We start from the raw sequence: 21,084 nt of genomic DNA, 5'->3' as shown, positions 1-21,084 counted from the left end.
AAGGTCAGATGCCATGGAAACAGGACAGCCAGGTCTCTGTGGGCTGGGGCAGGGGTGGGAGCTGCTCACCTGGGGGAATGGGAGTGCCTTTTGGGCCATAGGTAGAAATCAGGGGAGAGCTGTGGAGGGCAGATGGCATCGCTGGGAATTAGGTCTCTCCTGCTGGGAGGAATCCCCAGGTTCCTGGCTTTTCATTGTGGGCTCCTAAAAAGAAAGTAGCAAAATAAAGAAACCTAAAACAGCAGCTCTAGAGTGAGGAGAAGGCACAGCCCTGGCATCTCAAGAGAAAGAACTGTTTTCAGCTGACTTCCCTTCAGGCAGTGGTCCTCAGGGAAACCCTCAGGGCTCTTGGAAGGTGGGAGCCTTTTGATACTTATGTGCTTGTTATCCCAAAACTGACTTGGCCAGCAACAAGATGGTGGCCTCTCTTCCTTTGGGAAATTTTGGGCTAGATGAACTCCTGGGTGTAAACCCATGACCTGACTGGCAAAACCCAGTGAAAGATACTTTTCCCTATAATTTCTCAGTGGCCATGGAGGCCAAGCAGCATTGGAACTTAGATGATGAGATGTTGGGTTTGAGGTGGTAGGTCGCTGCCATGAAGGAGCAGGTGCCCATGGGTGAGAGGATTCTGACCTGTGAATAGGGGTGAATTTCACTGTGGATGAAAAGAGGTTAAATATAACAGTCCCATGTAAGTGTAAGTCCCTTGTAAGTCCATGTAAGTGGCACAGCACTGACAGCAAAACAAAAATATTCAGAAAAGCAAACTATAAAGGAGAGCAAGAAAACAGTCACAGAGCTGCGTGAAATGGGGTGCTTTACCTGCTGGCTCTCTCTGTTGAAAGTCTGCCCTGTCACAGCCCCATTTTGCCCTAGTGGGATTTTTTTTTTTATTTATTTCTGACATTGTCTTGGGTTTTACAGTTTCTTTTCTGCGGACTTTATCAGAAAGCATATTTGTGGTGAGAGCCTGTGAAAGGACCTGGCTTGCTGAGTAAATGTTCAACGTGGAAATGAGCTGCATGACCTTGAGGAGGGGAGAGGGAGGAAAGCTGACAGAAATTCATAAAAAGCTGAAAAAGAAAAGAACAAGGAGAAGGGAGGGGAGAGGGAAAAAGATAAAAGGCCTGGCCAGACTGGAAGAAGTCACACAAGAGAGGAATAATGGTCTTTCTTGTTACAGCAGTGACTGGACGTGTCGTATTAGGCATCTTAAAGAGGCCGATTCTAAGTTGTGCTCAGCACTGACACTTTGAAAAATAGGCCCATTTAAGGTGACTCAAGTTGGGCAACAAAAGTCAGTAGTCACTTTAGATCATCTTGGCCTGTGTTCAGAAGGGTGAATTTTATCCTTGGCGAAAGGCCAGTGGGAGGCCCTTCTGTGTTCTGTTCCCGTTCCCAGAATAGGACTTGGGGTGGCTCCTGGAGCTCGTGCCGGCCCTTTGGGGCAGGGGCAAAACCCACTCTTCTCAGGTTTTGGGCTGAGCCCTCCCTGTGCAGAAGGCAGTGGTCGCTGTCTGGGCTCATGTGTCAATCCAGTTGTCTGTGGGCAGAAACTGGGCTTGAATTTATTTGTGGAATTTTTGGGGGCTGTCGGTGTCTGGAGAAGGAGCTGGATGGAGCAATGTCTCTGTCCTCAGTCCAGGAACTGAGCAGCAGTGCAGGAGGTTTCCCAGCCATGCTTGGAGTTCCTTAAGAATGTGAGATTGAGATGGAGATGCTTTAGAAAACTAATGAGGATGTCAAACGGAAAAGACCAACAAAACGCTGTTGCAAGGAAGAAACTTTGAGTGGAAAACACCCTGCTTTCACTAGCAGAGACCGAGGTGTGAAGTCCAGGCATGCTCTGGAGTTTGGCTTTCCAGAATTGCCTGGTTTGGGCTTGATGGTTTTATTTCAGTCCCACATTTAGTCCTGGAGGATCTAAAGTGGATTTTAAAATTGTGTTGTGTTGGAGAGAGATTGAGCACCAAGTTCCTGCAGGTTTGTATTCCTCTAGCATGTCCTTATTATCTGGATGACACCAGCTCCAGGAAGCCCCTCAGTCCTGCAGTCCTTGGCTCTGGTGCCACTTCCATGGAGGGATCTGGGCACAAAAGGAACCTGGCAGTCAGGTGGGCTGGAGCAGAAACCCTTGTGCTCTTCAGGGAACCAATGGCTTCTGCTACTTTTTTTGTTGTTTGAATGCATGAAAAAAGTGTAAATGCACTTAGGCTTCCATTACCACTCATTCTTTTGTCATTTTTTTGACTCCCCAAATTCTCTTCATTTTCAAGGGGGGGAAGCCTGACTTCAGTGGCATCAGCACTTCCAAACCACTGCACACTGACATAAGCAGTTCAGAGTGTGTGGCAAGGACTGTGCTGAAGCAGAGTTCTCATGTGTGTCGAAACAGGGCTGATCACCATTCTTTGGTTAAACCTGAATAGCTGCACTAATGGTCCTCATAGATACATCTTTACATTTTGGTTCATTTAGGTGGGGGTCAATTTCTTTCCATAAGCTTGAAAATTATAGAGTAATATTTTCATCTTCAGTGCTGGTATGGGAGAGCTCTACTGTGTGGAGGGGAGCGATTTTTTTTTCCAGTTGGAAATGAAAGAAATCAAACTTTTTCCAGTAGGGAAAAGTCTTATCGAGTGATGACATCAAAATAATTTCTCTAGCAGTGCTGTGTGATGTCAAACAAGACAGTATGTGGCTGGGTGGGAAGTGCAGACAGCACGGGCACGAGTGCCTGACACGGGAAAACCAACAGTCCACGGCTTTGGGAGGAACTGGAGCAAAGTCACCAGTGCAGATGCCAGAGCAAGGAACTGTAACTGTGCATTTAATAGCTTTGGATGTTTGCTTTTATGTGACAGTTGCTGCTCAAGCAAACAGATTGGAGAATTCTAGACTTGCGTGGATTTCAGGGATTTTATTTATATGTGCCCAGCACAGGACATGAGTGGGATGGGAGCGTAGGGGTTTTCTCCACAGGAGAAGGGCCTTGTACCCTGCTCCTCCATGCCCCTGTACACCTTGATTTTATTACCTGAGCCTTCCCCTCTCAATGCTGTCTCTTACTCTTCCCTAAAGTCCCTGTGTCTCCAAACCCACCTCACTCACCTGCTCCCTCTGATCCCAGCACCCTCCCACAGTGGCCGGAGCATCCTCTGTCCTGTTCTGCTCCCTGAGGTGTTAATGTGCCCCTGCAGGAGCCCTGCCCTGTGCCCAAAGCCCCTCTGGAAGCCAAACAGCCCCGAGTGCCCCGAGTGCTGGCCCTGCCCGGCTGAAACTGTCCTGTGAGAGCGGCACGGCACAGGCATGTTTATTCTCCAAAAGGAGAGCCTGCAAGGGGTGAGGGGCAGACTCCTTGCAGTGAAGGTGTTAACAAATAGCAGGTGATTAAACATGACAAGCAGTGACATTTCTGTGTGGGGTTCTCAGTACCAGCAATGCCAAGAATGAAGCTATAAACCCTGACATTTTGTGTTATGCACTGAGGTTTTTAATAGACATCTTTCTCTCTCTCACCCGTTTGTTTCTTTTATTTCTCTAGTCTCTTCTGTCCTCTTCTCCCTTTTCTCTCTCTTCCTGATCCTCACCCTGCCTCTGTCCCATCCCAAGTGCCCCACCTCCATTTCCCATCCCTCCCTCCCCGCTCTTATCTTTGCTCTCTTGCTTCACCAGACTCATTTGTTCAATGTCCTTCACTTTAGCTTTTGTTTCTCTCTTCCTCCCTATTTTCTGTTACACTTTTCCAAGATTTTTTTGCTTTTCATGGCATCATTCACCCTTCCTTACTCCTCTCTTCCTCCTCCTAGCTCGGGTCCCTGCCATATGCACACGCTGGCAGTCTCTCACACATATGCACTCCCACACTTTATTGCACACACACTGGCTCTTCCCGCACACTTCCCTGCTCCCCCCACGCTCCCGCTCTCTCCTGCTCTGTCTCTCACATACGCTCACACTTGCTCTTTTCTTTCTGTGCTTCCCCTCTCCTGCTCTTCTTTGTCTTTGTTACTCCCTTCTGCTGTCATCCTCCCTCTGTCTGTTCTTTTCCACTCTCTCCCCTTCTCCCTCCCTTTCCTTTCTCTTTTTGGGGTCTGATGTAATACTCCAACCATGGGCAGCCAGGCCAGTTGCTTGTCAGGGAGCAGGTGTCCCACCCCTGAGTGATGTTTTTGTTAATAACATTTTTGCCCTGACTCAGAAGCCGTCATTTTGGAGATTGGTTGGTGGGTTTTTTTTAAGGACAGGAGCTGAGGAGGCTGAGCTTTTGGGAACAGTTGCTGGGTTTGTACTAAAAGGACTGCAACAGTTGTTCTGCTGAGCAAGAAACGTTGGAGCAACTGCAGATTCTCTTCCCCCACCCCCCCCAATCTATCCAAAGGGCATTTGGAGGTGACACCCAATGCACAGCCCCCCTTGCAGCCAGCTCTAATTGGAGCTGACGAGCTGCCACTCGTTCTTGGCTTTGGAAATGGGGCACTTCTGCTGCTGGAGGTGGCCCTACCCAGCCTTCTCTATTACAAAAACCATTTCCTCCTCTTCTGCCTTCTCCTGGTGGTGTTGGGGGCACAAAATTAGAGAAATGCCAGAGTGACCAGAGCAGTCAGACACAGGGCTCTCCTCCAGCAGGTCGCCTGGTCTCCGGAGCTCAGTTCTGGCCCAGCTACGTGACCTGGACATTAGAAAGGGTCTCGAGGCACAGGAGGATAAAAGGGGTCAGCAGTGGTCAGCAGCTCCCTGGTCCATGGCCTCCCTGGCTCACCTTGTCTTACCAGGCTGTGATCCCTTTCCTGCAGAGGCTGAGGCAGGGCATGATGCTTCCCAGTAGGCAGGATGGAGATGGTGTGGGCAGTCAGAGCCCATCCTCTCTGCTGAATCAGCCATGCTATTGCCACCAAGGCCAAGGCCTTCCCACCTGGCTGGCCCCAGAGATCCACTCTGCAGAAGTCGTCACAAAAAGCCTCCTGGGGACAAGAGGCACCTCCAGACACTCTGTGAGCAGCACAGCGATTCCTTCTCACACGGCTGCAGAATCTCTGCCTCTTCCTGGGGAGGATCTGTAGGGAGCTCCTGGAGAATTACCAGGCATGGGGTCTGTGCTGTGCATCAGGAATGTACTGCCCATCGCTACAGCTGACACCTGTGCACTGAGAGGGTGGGCGAGAGGCTCTCCTGGGTGGGCAGAGAGGACAGAGGCTGGGGCAGCTCCTAGGGGCTTAGCAGGTATTTGAAATGAGTTCAAGCTAAACTGCAGCTTCAGTCCCAGTATTTCCTTTTCCTTGACTCTGCACTCATTCTAAAAATCAAAATACTTCCCCATAAAGAGCCACCTTCCCATAAAAGGGCCTCTCCCTCCCTTTCTGCCCAGGTCTTATTGATCAAGCACCACAGACGGTGGCTGCAGCTTCAGTTGCCAAGTAGGGCAGATCAATAGAGACTCAATAGGATGGGATTTTTGGCAGCTGGAACATATATTTGTTCCTCCTTCCGTCCCACCATCCCTCTGGGAAATGGTCGGTGTCACAGTGGAAGCAGGTGGAGCAAAGCTCCGTCCTCCCGCTTGCCGCTCACCTTGTCATCTGTCCTCTGTGCTGCAGCCCTGGGAGCAGAGGCTCTGTGGGAGCATCTGTGGGGCTGCAGAGAATGTTGGGCACGTGTGGAGACATAATCCCACCCTGTGCTGGCTCCCTTGTCCCCCCTCTGCTGCTTACCTTTTACAATGACCAAGTTCACCCTTTTGCATACTGGGGCCATCCCATGGGTCATTCCAGGCTGCCCAAAAGCAGTGTTTGGTCTTTATTGTTTGCCCAGTCTCTTTACTCAAGTAGTGGTTTTTTTCCCTGCGTGGATCCAGAGTAGCTCCCCTCTGCCCTTCCCTGCTGTGCCATCAGTGCTTTTGTCCTCTTTGTAGAGATGGGAGAGCAAGGCACGGTGATGGCAAGTGACTTGCTGAAGGCCAGAGGGACTTGGCGCTGGAGTTGGGGTTTGGAGCCATGTTTCTGGCTGTCCTTTAGCAGCACTCAGCCCGGTGGCCATGGGCTTGGGACAGTGCTTCCCCACGCAGAGCCTTCCCAGGCTGTCCTGTTTGTGTGAGACCAAACGCTGTGGGCTGCTCTCCAGCATGAACTGGGGGAATGAGCCGCAGAGGGGTGCACTGGGGAGGGATGCTGTGCAGATCTGTCTTTCTCCATCCTCTCTGAAGAGCAGTCAGCTCTGCCATGAGTTGTCCTTAACCCTTGCTAGCCCTTCTGGCTGCCCAGCCTCTGGCAGGTGCTGAGCGCCGCGCACAGAGAAGTTAATGAAATGAGTATTTTGGGGAGGGGGGAGGGAGGCTCTCTACTGCACCCTGGGGCCCTGGGTTTATTAATGGTGACCTGCCATTAAAGACTAAAGTGCTAACCTGGTCATATTTAGCAGCTTTCAGTGGTATCCCAGTGGTCTCTGCCTGCAATATCAACTCCTGCTTTCCCCCGCAGCCCCAGCTCAGCAGGAGCTGACTCCAGAGTTTCTCTGCTACAATGAGTCTGGTGGGCAGCACTAAGAAGTCTCTGTGCTGCTGCTGCCAGACAGATTTCCACCTCCTCCTGCTGCTTCATGCAGCTTCCCCCTCTTACTGCCAGGTCTTGCCAGGCAGCGCTTGGAAAAGAGGACCAAGTCCTGGCATCTTCCTGATTTCCTTTATACAGACAGAGCCTGGGGGTCACTAGGAGAGGGAGGTGTGCCAGCATGGAGCTCAGAGGGTTTGGCCATGAAGAAGAGGCATACTCTGGCTCTGCAAAGCATTTCCACAGAGCTCTCCGAGAAGGCACTGGCAAATTATCCCTCTGAGGTGGCAGGCTGGGAAGCGAGGCAGCAGCTCTGCCAGACCTGATTAAAACAGGACTCGAGGCTAACAGCTTCAGGTCAGAGCGGGAGGGCTGCTCCCACTGCTGCTGTCCCTCTTGCTCCAATCTAAGAGAGACGTGGAAAACCCAAGCTTGGGGGGATGTCCCCTAGGGAATATCAGCAGTTGTATATTGCATTGACAGGCACTTTAGAAAGATGCTGGGAGCTGCTGCTGCTGCTGCTGGTCCAGGCAGGGATCAGTGTTAGCAGAAGAAAAAAAAAGCCCCAGAGTTTCCTTGAAGCTAATTCTGCTCTTGATGCTTCCCCAGAAGCAAGATCCTGCTGTGCTCCGTGTGCCAACTGAGATTATTGCTTTCCCTGATCACTTCTTCCTGGATTAAAACCTCAGCCCAGAGTGTTTTGCAGTGTGTTATTCCAGGATGCCCACTAGAAGCTCATCATGGTGCAGACTCTGGCAGAGATACCAGGGAATTATGAGGCATCTCCAGCTCAGGCCGCTCCTGCTGCTCAGATCAGGAGGTGGGGGTGCACCTGCCCCTGGCACTTCTGTTTGCCCTGAGGTGAGGGCACCAAGAGCAAGGCTGTGGGGATTTTCCTCTCTCCAGAGAGCCCCGCAAGCCGCAGATGCTCGCAGCCCTGCCCTTGGTGTGGGCACGTTTGCCAGTGTGGGCTGCAGGCCATTCCCCAGCAGGGCTGGCGAGGGCAGGGGCCTTGTTCCAGCAGAGCTGAGCCCTCCCAGCAGGACGAGTGCCGGTTTGGCAGCCAGGCTGGGGGCAATCCTCGCTCGCTCCTTTGGCTCTGTGCCCCAGCTGATCAGCAGCCAGGTTTTGCTGTAATCCCTACATCCTGTTGCAGGTCCTTAATCAGCTGGAGCCAGCCTAGAAAAAAAACCCCAAAACCCAAACCCCAAACGGTTGTGGTTAAAGCTCCCCACTGCCAGGTGAGGGGGAGGGATGGGCAGCAGCCTTCCCAGGCAGCAGGTGGGAGATGAGAAGGGTTGGGAGAGATTACAGTTTCCTTGGTAGGGATGGAAGCAGAGGAAAGGGTATTTGTTTCTGCTGGGGGGGGGTCTCTCAGGACCCACTCATGCTGTTCTCCTGCAGAGAGGATGGGTCTGGGTTTGAAGCATTGACTGCTCCTGTTCTCCCACTGCCAGCTCAGCTATGGACACTGGCCCTTCAGCCCTCATTGGGCAGGCTTGGAAACTCTCCGGGTTGTTGTTGAGTTGGTTTTTTTCCCATTTAATGCATAGAATAACACTGATGGGTCTGAACAGCTCCAGCCAGGCGACGAGGGGAAAGAATAACAAGCTCCTGAATGTCAGGCAAAATTATGGGCCATTGCTATTTAGGGTGAGTCTGGTGGATTTAGGGCCTCTCTGTTCTATTGTCCTGGCTGCTCTGAGCATTGGAGCAGGCGAGACACAAGTCGGGAATTTTATTGCAGAGCATGTTCAGGGGAAGGCTGGTTCCGACTGTTTCCGGAGTGAAACAGCAGCAGTGGGGGACAGGGGACTGTTTCTGTTGGAAAGTTGGTGAGATGTGATACTGGAGGCTGGAAGTCCTGGAGAGGTGGTTATCCAGCAGAGAATAGAGCCCCTTTGCAGCCTGGTTTCTGTCAGGATTCAGCTCCAGATGTTTATCACTCTCCCCAGCGTGTAGGATTGGTCTCCATCCGTCAGACCTGGGCTGACTGTCCAGCTGCTGTGTGACCCTGCTGGTCCTCACTGCATCTCAGGGGCACACAGCTCCTTGTCTTCTCTTGTGAAGCATTCAGGAATGTAGTTCATATGAAAAACAGTGCCTGTATATTTGTGTTCAGTGGGGATTAGGGGTTTCAGTGTCATCTCCTGGTTTGCTTATTGGTGGCACTGGTGATGTAACCAGGGCTGCCACTGCAACTGCATTGCCAGGTGTTAGGGAAAGGGCCCAGCTGAGCAGCATAAGCATAGAAGGACACAGAAAGGCTGGAGAAAGGTGTTACACAGTGTGATAGAAGTGGATCATCCATGGGAAAGTGATGTCTTCACAAGTGCTGAACAGGGTGTACCCGAAGCTTCCAGATTTTGGCAAATGCATTCTGTCCCATGCCAGGATGGGGAGGAGTGGCAGAGAGCAGAAAGCCATGCAATCCTGGCTATCAACATAGGTGTGAGGCTCAGCAGGGTGAATTCTTTGCTTCTTTGGGGCTCTTTTTATTTGACCGGATTAAAAAGCCTATTTGAGTTTCTTAAACCATTTAATCTGAAATCCCCAGGTAGATGCGCCATTGGATTCAGTTTTAAGCTTATAAACAAAACAGGTCTGTGTTTGTCTCTTCTTCATTTTGTGTCAAAGAAGAAGGGTTTGACCTGTCCTCCCTGGAGCTGGGGGGAAGTTGAGCTCTGGTGCCTCTGAATCCCCGTGAGCTTTCTGAAGGGTGGGAAAGTGCAGAGACTGGGTGCTGGTGTGTCCTTCCTGCAGCTCCAGGGTGGGTGTGCGTGTGGCCTGGGCAGGGCTTGGGCTCCACTGGCCGCTCCCCAGGGCTCAGTACCTGCACAGAGAACTGAGTGTAGGTAAAAATTCCAGTTGCTCTGCAATTATTTTGGACAAGTGGAAAAGGAGAGAACCATAGGAGATGGGAGAAAGTGGGAGGAAAGCATGGAATGGTATGGATAATTCCAGTTTCTTTTGAGAAGAAGCTGGTTCTCCTCTGCTCCCAGAGTGTCTAGCTCCCTCCAGGGTTTCCTCCTGCATCCATCCTCTCCACGCAGTCTCCTCCTGTCTCCTCTACAGTGCCATGTGGCTTACTGCTGCCACTCCCTGTGTTTCAAAGGAGGTTCCATTGTCCCCAGAATGGGACAGTGCAGGATTTGTTCTCAGGAAAGAGGTGCTACTGATGCCTGTGGCAGCTGCAGGAATGTCACAGGTCTGTGGCCCGCAGTGCCAGATACTCCAAAGGAAGGTAGTGAACCCACAGCAGGTAAATGTAAGATGATCTGCCCCTGTGTCTCCTCAAAGTGCCTTCCACGTGTCCACAGAGTCACTGATGCCTGCACACACGTGTGGGGTGACAGTGGCAGTGCTCAAACCAGCTGCAGTGGGAGCAGGGTCCCTTCCAGATCCTGTCCCCAGTGCTGGGAGCACAGCAGCAGCGCTGGGCCATGCAGCCCCTCGTGCAGCCATGGAAAAGCTCGCTCCAGCACAGCCAGAGAAGGGCCAGGAGGGAAGGCTGTCCTCACCTCGTGTGGTCCTTGCTGTGGGCAGAGAGGCCTCGTGTGCCCAAGGCTCTCAAGGAGATGCTCTGTGCCAGGGGAAGGTGGGAACAAGACTGTCCTTCCGCCTTCCTTCTCCCAAGGAGCTGAAGACAGACAGAGGGACAGGCATCTGTCCAATGGCAGCTGGAATAGGAGGGAGCCCTGTTGGCTTTGCCCAGGGAGCCTCTTTCTATATGGAAATGAAGAATTTAGGCTAATGGAGCTCAACCATCTCTAATTTTGCGATGGCAGGAGGATTTTGATTGAAAGTAATTAAGCAAGCTAGCTGTAAAATTAATTAAAGCAAAAGGGGGGGATTTTTTTATTGGATTGGATAGCGATATAGCGGCTGTCAAATGGGGGACGGATGGGGGTGACCTGAATTCTCTGCCCTCCCTCCTCCCACTCGGGACGTTTATGTCACTTTAATCTCCTTACAGCGGCTGGTGTGCATTTGTTTGAAATAATCAAGGAAATATGGTCAGAAATTGTCAGCTTTCAGATCTAATTTACCTGACAGCCCTGTGCAGACCAGTAAGCCTCTGTGTGCGTGTGTGTGTGTGGTGCAAGCGACTGTGTGGTCATGGAGGACTCCTTGTCTCCCCTCTCCCATGTTTTTGTTCATTCTGTCTTCTCTTGATTCTTAGCAAAAATACTTCTGACATATCTGGGGCCACCCAGCACCTTGCAGGAAAAAGGAACAAGTTTGACAATTTTCCTGCGGTCCCTTCTCCACCCCCACCTTCCCATCACTATCTCCTCCCAACCTGCTGCCTCATCTTTGCACCATAACCAGCTTTAGGGTTTAGGCAATATAGGATTAGGGGAGGTGGCTGTAATTCTTTATTCCAGATGGCTGGCAACTGCTAAACCTACTGTCACAAGCGCTGAGTTATAAAAATACTTAAATTAGGCCCTTTGTTTCAGCCCCTGTCCCTGCCAAGCAGCTCTCCTGGTGTCCTGCCGGGAGCTCAGCTTGCACAGAACAGGTGGGGGACTCTGAGTCCAGACTGTAATGATGATGCTGGGAGAGGCTTCTCCGGACTCACACCTACCTGGATTCCCTTGCTCAGCTCCATCTGCTTCTTTTTTGCCTTTAGCTCTTAAAGAGAGATCTGCAGCAAGAAGGAGCTGGGCGTGAGTTGGTGTGTGCTCACTTAGCAGGTGAGCATCCCAGTCCAGGGATGTACAAAGGCTGCAATTCCTGCCCATCTGACTGGGTGGCTGGGGGTGTGCACATTCCTGGCAGAAATCTCAGGCTTCCCTCTGGACCTAACCCTGCAAGAACCTGGTGACCTGAGCTCAGCATACTGAAACTGGGGAAGGAGGGCGACTGCTAAAGGACTGGTGTTTCCTCGGAGCTGCCCTGGTGCCTCACATCTGTCTTGCTAGGTTGGCTCTTAGGGTTATTATTTACTATTTATTATTATTCATTAAGCACTGAGAGAGTTTGGGCTTTTGTTTGTTTTGTTTGGGTCTCCATATAGAGGCCTTTGCTGAGGCAGAGTCTGGTGCCAAGACCTCTGGCACTTTTACAATTACAGCCCGTGATCCTACCGTGTTGTTTATGTAATGACTCTCAGTCCCGAGGGATTCTGCAGCCTTTTAGACCAGAGCACCCAGCACCTGGCAGGGAGAGTGCAGGGCAAGTACTGGGCCCTGGTGCCAAGGAAAATCTCTGGGCTTTATGTCCCAGGGAATCATTTATATGTAGAGGGCTCAGGCTGGACCTGCTGTGAGGATTCACATGCAGGGGAGTTGATTAAGCTGCTTCAGAAGGAACAGATGATTCATCCCTGCCAGGTGTCTGTGGTCACAGGGTCTCTTAGTAGCTCAGACCTGATGTTCTGGCTGTTGAGTGTCTGCAGCCCACCAGTTTGTCTCTCATACAGGGAGTTGAGTTGACTGGTCTTTGTGGGCCAGCTGATGTGACCAGTCCCTGAGTGTCCCAGAGCACCCCAAACCATGCCAGCATGGGCATTTAAACTTCTGTTTGTTGAGCAGGTGTGTGGAGGGCTCCACACCAGCTCTGTAACCTGCAGGACATGGGTAGGACTGGTGATGACCAGCTGCATGGGGCTGTGCTGAGGTGGGTGATGAGCTCATCACCATGATTCTTGGGTTTAATTCCAGCTTTGCCACTGATTTGCTTTGTGTCTGTAGCCATGTGAATGCATAGCTTTGTGCCAGTGCTTCCTCATCAGTATAATGGGTATAATTAGGCTTCCCTGATTGACGATGGCGCTGAACACTGAGTGTGCTGGCAGACTGTTTGCTTTTGTTTAAAAGTCCCTTCCAAAAAAAGGAGGTAAGACCAGATTTTAGGGTGCAGGTTCCCATATCGTATTGCATATATGTGGGTTAAGGTCTCTGACAATACCCAACCCTTTCCTTGTGGGACAGGTCTTCTCTGAAGAGTTGGCTTCTCCTAAACCTAACAGGACAGAGTTAAGTTAAGACTAAGTGCTTCTAAGTACTGTCTCCCCTGTATTCAGCAAAATACAGAATGTGGCACTGCTGATCTTCTGTGTTAATTACAAATATAACAGAATGTAACATGAAGAATAGTCTAAATAATTTCATGGCCTGTTAACCAAAAGAGAGCTTAACTTCTGGGACATGGACCAGGCTACCACTGATAATGGTATCTGAATTCAGTGGTGTCTGGAGGAAGGGTCATACCATGCTGGCTGCTCTGATTTCCCACTGTAGATTGCAAGACCAGATGATTAAGAGTGCATTAGATAATCTTCTAACATAACATTCCCTACAGGCAGTTACTGGCATTGCTGTAGAGACATCCTGAACGACGTGTTGGAAAAGGAAGTGCACAGGACAATCTTTCTGCATTGTGAGCATGTTTGAGACCCCCATGCAAAGCTGTGCTCTGTTCTGATTCCAAGTCTCCTCAGACATGGCCGAGGAAAATGCACGTGAGTGCTGACCTGGGGGCACCTTCTGTTGTTCTATTTGCACCTGCTTGTACTTACTCAACACCTCTCCCCTCTCAAGCACTGCCACTCTCACTGCAAATGAGTCTGGAGACCCTGATTCCAGCACAGCCAGGAGCTGAGAAACATCCCATAGATGGGTGAATAGCATGAAAGGTTCAGATTTGGGTGGTGTTTCTTTTTCTCTCAGTTTAGTGTGGCAGTGGAAAGGCATAAGTTCCCTTCTGTCACTGATGTGGTGTCAGCTGTGAAATGATTCTCCTAAGCCAAGCAGAGTGACATGAGCATAAGATCAGTCAGAGAAGGATCAAGCCCAGCAAGTTAAAACACAATGTGTCTTCAGCTCAAAATCTCCTTTCCCCCTTGCTTCCAACTCATGTTCTCCCTGGAGCTCCAGGCAAGTTTACCATTTTACACCCAAATGCAGTAGAATCACCAAGGTTGACAGGGTTTTGGTTTCATTAAATCTGAACTTTAACATGCCAGCCCTCCACCCTGACACACGTTTGCAGGGCTGTCGTGGCTGATGCAGGCTTCCTCATGGCTTAATAAACCAGCACCTTGGGAGCCTGGGCTAAATTCACCACATCATAGAATTGTTGAGGTCAGAAAAGACCTTTAAGGTCATCAGATCCAACCATTAACCTGGCACTGCCATGCCCACCTCACAATGGGAGTTACCCTCCAAAAAGCGTGAGCAGGCACGCTGGGTCTGTGTCCTCTCTTGGGTGACCTGTACTGGTGCCATACTGGGACTTCTGGCGATGCCTGCTGAGGTTTCCTCCTCCTGCACCCCAGCAGAGGGAAGGGAGGCTCTGGGCTCATGGAACAGCTGGTTATGGATGTCTCCATGTGTGTCCTCATGGCAGTAGGGCAGTCTCCAGGTCAGGTCAGATCCACGCTGCTTCCCAGACAGACCAGGAGCCAAGTCCTAGATTTTGGAGAGGCTCAAGGCAGCACTCCCTGAGTTCCCTCTGCACAGAAGATACACCCTCACGGAGCTGTCTTTTTATTTGCAAACTGAGCAGTTGTACTGGAAGAGATTTAGCAAACATGGGACTGCACAATGCTGTGTGTACTGAGTCACACATCAGGGCTGGAGCCAGCTAGCACTGTGAGCTACTGAGGCAAACATTTGAGAATAGCTACAATAGGCACCAAAAATATCTTTAGATGAGATCTTTCTGAGTTGGTGCACATTGGGTAACAGGGAGGGCTGATAACCTAAGCTTAAACTCTACCCACATTCTCTAGAGCTCATCCTGGGCAAGCCAAGCTACTGGAAAGGGGAACAAAACAGAGAAAAAGCAGGTTTTCTCTTGAAAAAGGGAGCTCTAATTCACCAACTTCACATGGGTTGGGAAAGTTCTGGCTCTGGCAAGGCTCTAGGGGTTGCCTCTGTATCCTGGCTCTGGCTACATTTCAGGAGTGAATGATCTCAGAACTTAACACCATGCTGTTGGATCTGCAGGGCCAGGGCAGCATCAGTCCCTACAAGACATCATCTGTCTGCTTTTAAAGTTCCAGGCAAGGGCCTGCTCTTGGAGTCTCCCATAGAGGGTCTCTCTGTTGCAAGATTTTTCTCAGGGGTTTGCTCTGTGCTTGCTCTTTCCTCTCTACTACTCTTAAAAAATAATGGAGCCACTTGCCCAAAACCCAGCTGTGGCTTCTGGGACATGATTCCCCAGAGGCAGGTTTTTGGGGGCTTGTGCAGGCCATCTCAGCAGAATGGGAGAGCAGGCAGCAGAGCTTCTTGCTGCTTTCTGGTGTGCACACGGAGGTCAGGGCTGGTGGTGAGTGCTCAGTGTGGTCAGCATCCTGCCAGGTCACCCTCAGCATCTTTCCCTTGGCACCCCAAAGCCTCTCCTTGCATCCTGCTGCTCTCTACTCCTCGTGCTGGGGCTGGGATCTGCCTTGGCCTCGCTGTGGCCCCTTCCTCCCTTCCAGCATCTCTCCCACTGGTTTTGCAGCCGTTTTTTCTGCCAGCGCAGGGCACTGAAAAGTGCTGGCACTGCCAAAAACCCTGTGTGCACTACGACTCCCCAAACATCCCTTTATTTTTATTGTTCTGTTAATTACTGTTTAAACTTTAATAAGTCACTTCGTCAGGAGGGGGGACCTGCAGTGAGGTTTCTGTGCAAACACTGGGCCCGGCAGTGACTCTAGTGTAACATAACCCTTTATACAATGTGGGAATGTTTAGACTGTAACAGAAACTTGTTATTTTAATGACAGTTAAAGGGAAAAAAAAAAAGAAAGGAGCGAATGAAAAAGGGAAGCAAGTTTGTTGGGGAAATGGCTCATCTCAATCTCTCTGTCTGGCCTCTTTTCTCTTGGCTTTAATGATATCTGGATAAGGAGGCTTTATGGCTTCAGTTGAGGCAAGTTTTGTTCCCAGAGATGCCCTATACAAGGCAGTATGCAATCCCTTCAGTTCTGCAGGGTGAGGCCAACAGCAGAGAGATGCTGATGGAAGCACCATGGCTTGATTTTGCTCAGACACAGCAGCAGATGCCTAAAGCCAATTTGAGCTCAGTCTAATTATTCTGACCCACACAAGAGACTTTCCCCTTCTATTCAGAGCTTCTTCCACTGGTTAAGTTTTTAAGTAGCTCTGCTGACACAGATGCTGGCATATCATACATAGGAGGGTCCAACATCCCGTGGAAAAAATGGACCTTGAAGCAGGAAGATGTTTCATTTTGACTCCTCAAAATGAGGAATTGTGCAGACCTGAGGGAGGGAGAGAGCCTGGCTCACACTCTTGGCAGTGGGAGAAGAGAGGATTCACAGGCATCCTTGATTTTGGACTGTGATTTCTGACATCTGCATTGCTTTGAGGTGGAGAGTGACTGTGCAGTGGCTGCTGTCCCCGCACCACAGCACTGAAGTCACCTCCAGGTTTGGCTTGGCTATATTTAGCACTCACTATAGACAAGACCATATAGAGCGATATATATGATCTGAAAACCTTCAGCTCCTGCTGACCTCTGCTGCTACAGTGAAATCCCCCAAATCTGTACAGTCTGAGTGAGAAGTGACGTGAGACCAGGAGAAGGGAGAGCTCCTATGTTTTCCTTGACAGAATTCCGTGCTCCCCTCCGCAGGCTGGTCACCAGTCCCTGGCAGGGCTGGTCCTCTGGGAAGCTCAGCTTTTTCTGCCAGACCTGGGTTGTTCCCACAGGGAATGAGGGCAGAGAGGTGTAAAGAGGGTATGGGGGTGCAGACTGGGGCACAAGAGCTTTGGCAGGAGATACTGGGAAGGAGAAGGGTGGAATGGTGCTGGGAACTTGAGGAAAGAAGACGGGAGATGAAGAGTGCCCTAAGGCCAAGGCCAGCAACTGGGATGGGAAGTGGGGCACAAAGGGCAAAACTTTGGAGGGGAGGAGAGGTTAGGACGGTGTGGGGTGTAAGGAGCACTTTGCTGGGAGAAAGAACCTTCCTCAGGTGCCACCTCATTCCCAGGGATCTCTCTCCCTCTTTGCTAAGTTCTGGCTAGAGCAGGAGCCTGGGGGACTCCATAAAGATTTTTGGTGAGGTTGAGTGTAGGGTGGAGTAGGAGAGGATGAAATCATGGGCCTCTGGGGAGTGTGTGTTTTCCCAAGTGGGTGAGCATGCAGGGAGCAGGCCAAAACAGTTCATGCTTTCCTCACCCACTGCTGGGGTTGTGATTGTTATTGATTTGGTTTGCTGTTCTCGGCACTTTGTGTTTTTCCAGCTGAGCACTGGCTGCCCCTGGAATTTTTTTTTTTTTTTACCCTCTGCCTTAGTTCAAATATGCACAAACATGGCAGACATGGCAGATAGGGCAAGTGTATGCCCAGCTCTGTGCCAGCCAGCACTGCAGGGGCTGAGCCTGCACTGGGGCTGCACAGGGCTGGGAGAGTGCAGGGATGTGTGAAAGGTACCAGTAACGTGCAGACCTGCTGTAAATTGGATTAAATTCATAGCTCTGTATTATCTCTGTCATACAAAAAGGTAAAGAAATTTGCTCTTGTGTGGCAACTACTGTCAGGGCTTCATGTTGGAGCAAATAATAGGGACATGCACAGGGATTCCCACTGTTGGGCATGTATAAAGGGTGCAGAAATTTCAACCTCAAAGCCAAAGGACTAAGAGAATGCTAGCTGCAGAGGTAGTTTTGTTTCATTTCCAACTCGTGGTCATGACTTTCAGACCCCACCAAGGCCCTCACGTGGGGCTGTTCTCCCTCCGGCCGTGCGCTCGTTGTCCGTCCTCTGCAGAGCTGTGCCTGCTCATGGGGCCAGTGGCAGGAGCCGTCCCTTTAGGAATGGTATTTTCCAGGTTCCTGTGTGAGGCCAAACATGTCCCAGCTGCAAAAATAACTAGTCTATATATCCTGTGGAAACAGGAGCAGCAGCGACATATCTGTCTGGTCTGGGCAGAGCTGGCTTGTAACTAATGCCCCAGAGGGGCATCAAGAGGCTGCAGGCTCCTTGTCAGTGTGCAGAAGCTCAAAATAGAGACCTCTGGGGAGGACTAGCCCCTTGGAGGGTAAAGCTCTGCAGTGGGCAGAGCAACAGATACCTCTGAGCCTCTTGCAGGGCCAGTGTGTTCCAGCGAGACATTAATATTGACTGGCTTCCCTGGCCCAGCTCGGGGCGCGCAGGCTGCTGGCGCGGCCGGGCGCACGCATCCCCAGAGCAGCCCCAGCCCCTTGCTGGCTCCCTCCCGCCTCCCCCGTGGCCAGTGGGGTCACTTTGGTTGCAGAGCACAAGCAGAGCTCAAGGATAGAGCCCCCTGGACGGAGCCAAGGAGCCACCGAGTAAAAACGCTGAGGTTTTCCTTTTCTGTACAGCGCGTTTCCCTAAATTGCCTTTGACTGTGTGCATCGCTAATGAAAGTTTATGCCCTTGTTAGAAGGACAGGCAGGTCCATTCCAGTTAGGGCTGGGTCTATCCTTCTGCCAACTGCCCTCCCCAGCACACACACACATACACTCTCACTCACTTGCTCTCCCTGGTGAATAAGTAGAGGCTGTTATAAAAAAAAAAAAAAAAGAAAAAGAGAGAGAGGCAAAAAAAAAGAGGAGGGGAAAAAAATTTCCATATTTGTGTAAGTTGCTTTAAAAGCATTTTATCATGTCATAAAAAAAAAGGAAAGTACTCTCGAAAATTGATCCTGCACAAGAGCCCATTGGACAGAAGGACGTTGGGATGTTAATGGCTATTTTGCTCCAGGGTGGCTTATTAAAAAATTTATACATAAATGCTTAAAATTGCATAAATTATTTAAAAAAAAAACATAGTAAGCAATTTGCAATCCCCATCTACTTTTCCTCTTTTTCTTTCCCTCATCAGTCTTTTCTTCCATTCTTTCCTACAAAAAGAAAATATTCCTTCGCACTTCTCTTACCCTTGTCCCCTCCCTGTCTGAAAATGTGATCTGCCCAAAATTGTACATGTCTGTGAGTAAAAGAAATACGATTTTAAACGGTACCTGCCACTGACCAGCAGAGCTTTCTGTGAGGGGGAAAAGGAAAAAAAAAAGAAGGGGAGAAGAAAAAAGAAAAGAAAGAAAGAAGTTTGGATATGATGAGTGTTTCTCGCAGGCGTGGAATGTCACCCACATATCCTGGAGATTGTACTGGGGAGGTTTATGATGGTTTCCCATTGATTTGTTTCCCCGACGCAGCTGCCGACCTCTATTGAGGGACAAACATAATCAGCACTGACGCAAATTAGATGGTTATTCGTTTTGAAAATTGACAGAAAAACAATAAAAAAGATGAAATGCTCCCAAATCAATAGATATAATGAAATTCAAATAATCCGAGAGATGAGGTCTCCATGGCAACTGATAATGTGGAAAAGAAAACAATTTAATAAAGGACAGACACACTTTGAAAACAGATTGGGCAAAGGGAAGGCGGGGGGGCGAGGGAGCAAGGGGGGCTGTGGGTTGGGTGGTGGTGGGAGGGGGCAGCGGGAGGAGGTGGCGGTGGGGAGCAGAGCCACTGCCTCTCCGGTTGGTTAGCAGTGCTGTAGTGAAGGATCACTGTCCATCCCAAGGACGCTTGCCATAATTAAGAGAGGCTTTCGGTCCAGAAAGTGCAGATTCAGGTTTTAATACACAAAATTATTTCAGGAGCACTGAATCGGAAAGTCGTTTGTTATGACCTTCCTGAGAGGCCTGGAGCAGGGCATGTTGGAGGCGCGGCGGCTGAGCCAGCTGAGTTATGGCATATTTGTGTTTTTATAGTGCGGAGAGGAGGGGGAAGGGGGGAAGAAGGTTAAACAGTATTTACAGCTCAGTTGTTTTCAGAAAGGAAAGAGAAATAGAGTTCATGAAAAGATGCAAGTGGAAGAGAGAGAGGGAGAGGGAGAGATCCCCTGCCCGGCACACGCACTCTGCCGGGACGTCAGCTCCAGTGAGACGTTCCCCGGTGCTCTGTTTGCCTTAAGGCGTGAGGTGCAGATGGGCTGGGGGTACAGAGGGGCTCTTTGGTGGGATGGGGAGTGTTCCTGTCCCTGCTGCGAGTCTGGCTGCAGGTCCAGCTGGGAGTCCACCGTCTTCTCACTGCGAGCTGCAGAACAAACTGCATCTGGCGTGCGGGCTGCGCGGAGCGTGTGCGTGGTGTGAGTGCACGCGGTGCTCTGCTCACGCCAGCGGCTGCCCTGGTGCCTCACATGTGGCTGCCGTGGGCTCTGTGGGGTGCTGGCTGCGTGTGCGGGGCCAGGTGCAGGTGCTGTGCCTGCATGTACATGTATGTACGTGCAGATGTGGCACCTGTGCAGTCACAGCTACGCAGGCTAGTGTGCGTTAGCATGTGCATGCAGTTGTGTGTGTTTGTGTGCAGGGTCATGTGTGCCTCTGCATGTGGTAGTGTGTCTGCACAGCCACGTTTCTATACACGTGTGCCTTCCCGTGGAGGGGTGTTTGCAGTCACTGATAGCACTGGCACATGGATGGGCTCACAAGGACATAGGAGATAAGGAGATGAGCCCTAATGACCAGAAGGAAGAGCAACAAAAAGCAAGACATGGAATTAGTGTGGTGTGAGCACTGGGAAGCACAGGGTGAGTGCCCACATGGCCCGGCCGTGGGGTTGCTCTCCCGTGCTGCTCTGACAGGACTGCTGAGTTAACAACTCAGGCATGACCCACTGCTTTCACACCAGAGCTCTTTCTCCTCTGGCCTGATCATTCTTCCTAACTACACTGCACAATATTTGCAGGTCACAGACATCTTCAGGGATTCAAAGAGCCCTTGAGCTCCCAGTATGGTGTGTAATGGGTACCTGCTCTGGATTCACAAAAGAGTTCATCCCCGCTTGGGGATCAGAAACCTCTCAGGGCACTGAGTGCCCCCTTTGTACAGCCAGCCCAGAGCAGTTACCCACTCACATACAGCTTAGGCAGCAGCCAGGGGCTGTGGAGAGGACATAACAGGAGCTGGAAAGCTGAAATGCTCTGGTTTGCTCTTTGTATGCAGCCCTTGCTGAGGTTTCACTCACCTCCTGCGGGCTGACACACTGATTTACTTTGCAGGACCTTGAAAGACCACAATAATGAACTTTCTCTGGCCCTGCATTTCTTAGTGGTGCAACAAGCACTCAGGCTCCCAACTCCTATTTAGCTCCCGACTTCCCACTGCAGTTAATTAGCAGTCTGCATTCTTTGTTGGGTCTGAGCTTAATAGTGCTGAAAGGGATTGCAAATTGCTCTTAAACTGCCGACCAACTACCAAAGGGTCAGAGGGACCCTATTTTAGGAGCTGTCTCACTTAACCCCTGCCCTTGGTTAGGGATGAGCCCAGCCTGACACCAGGGAGCTCCTATGCCCTGACTTGGGTCATGGTGGTTTCGGGTTCTCTGTAAAACCACTCATTTAAGACAGTCACCAAGAGGAACTGATGAAACTTCGAGCAATTCCCTTCTGAATCTGTAGTTTAAGAGATCTGTTGTCTCTCCCTGGTCCTTTTTGTTTCCCCAGTGTCAGGTATTTGCTGCCAAGTCTGGTGTCCTCTTGATCACACCTCCGTGTTTCCCTGCACCCCTTGCCTTGACTGCTTCAGTCTTCAGAGTGG

General features: G+C 50.5%; 1 protein-coding gene across 3 annotated transcripts in view; it reads left to right on the top strand.

Moving 5' to 3' along the window:
- CASZ1 (castor zinc finger 1) overlaps window positions 1-21,084 on the top strand; it is a 191,428-nt gene that overhangs the window by 120,264 nt on the left and 50,080 nt on the right. For all 3 annotated transcript variants that reach the window (XM_021529833.1, XM_031506617.2, XM_077788100.1), the window contains one exon: window positions 12,858-13,017. In XM_021529833.1, the coding sequence (XP_021385508.1) occupies window positions 12,999-13,017 (19 nt within the window). In that variant the 5' untranslated portion in view covers window positions 12,858-12,998. The remainder of the gene's footprint in view (window positions 1-12,857; window positions 13,018-21,084) is intronic.

This window comes from Lonchura striata, chromosome 24 (assembly GCF_046129695.1).
Source record: "Lonchura striata isolate bLonStr1 chromosome 24, bLonStr1.mat, whole genome shotgun sequence".
NCBI classification, from domain to species: domain Eukaryota; kingdom Metazoa; phylum Chordata; class Aves; order Passeriformes; family Estrildidae; genus Lonchura; species Lonchura striata.
This window is presented reverse-complemented; position numbering and strand designations above follow the sequence as displayed.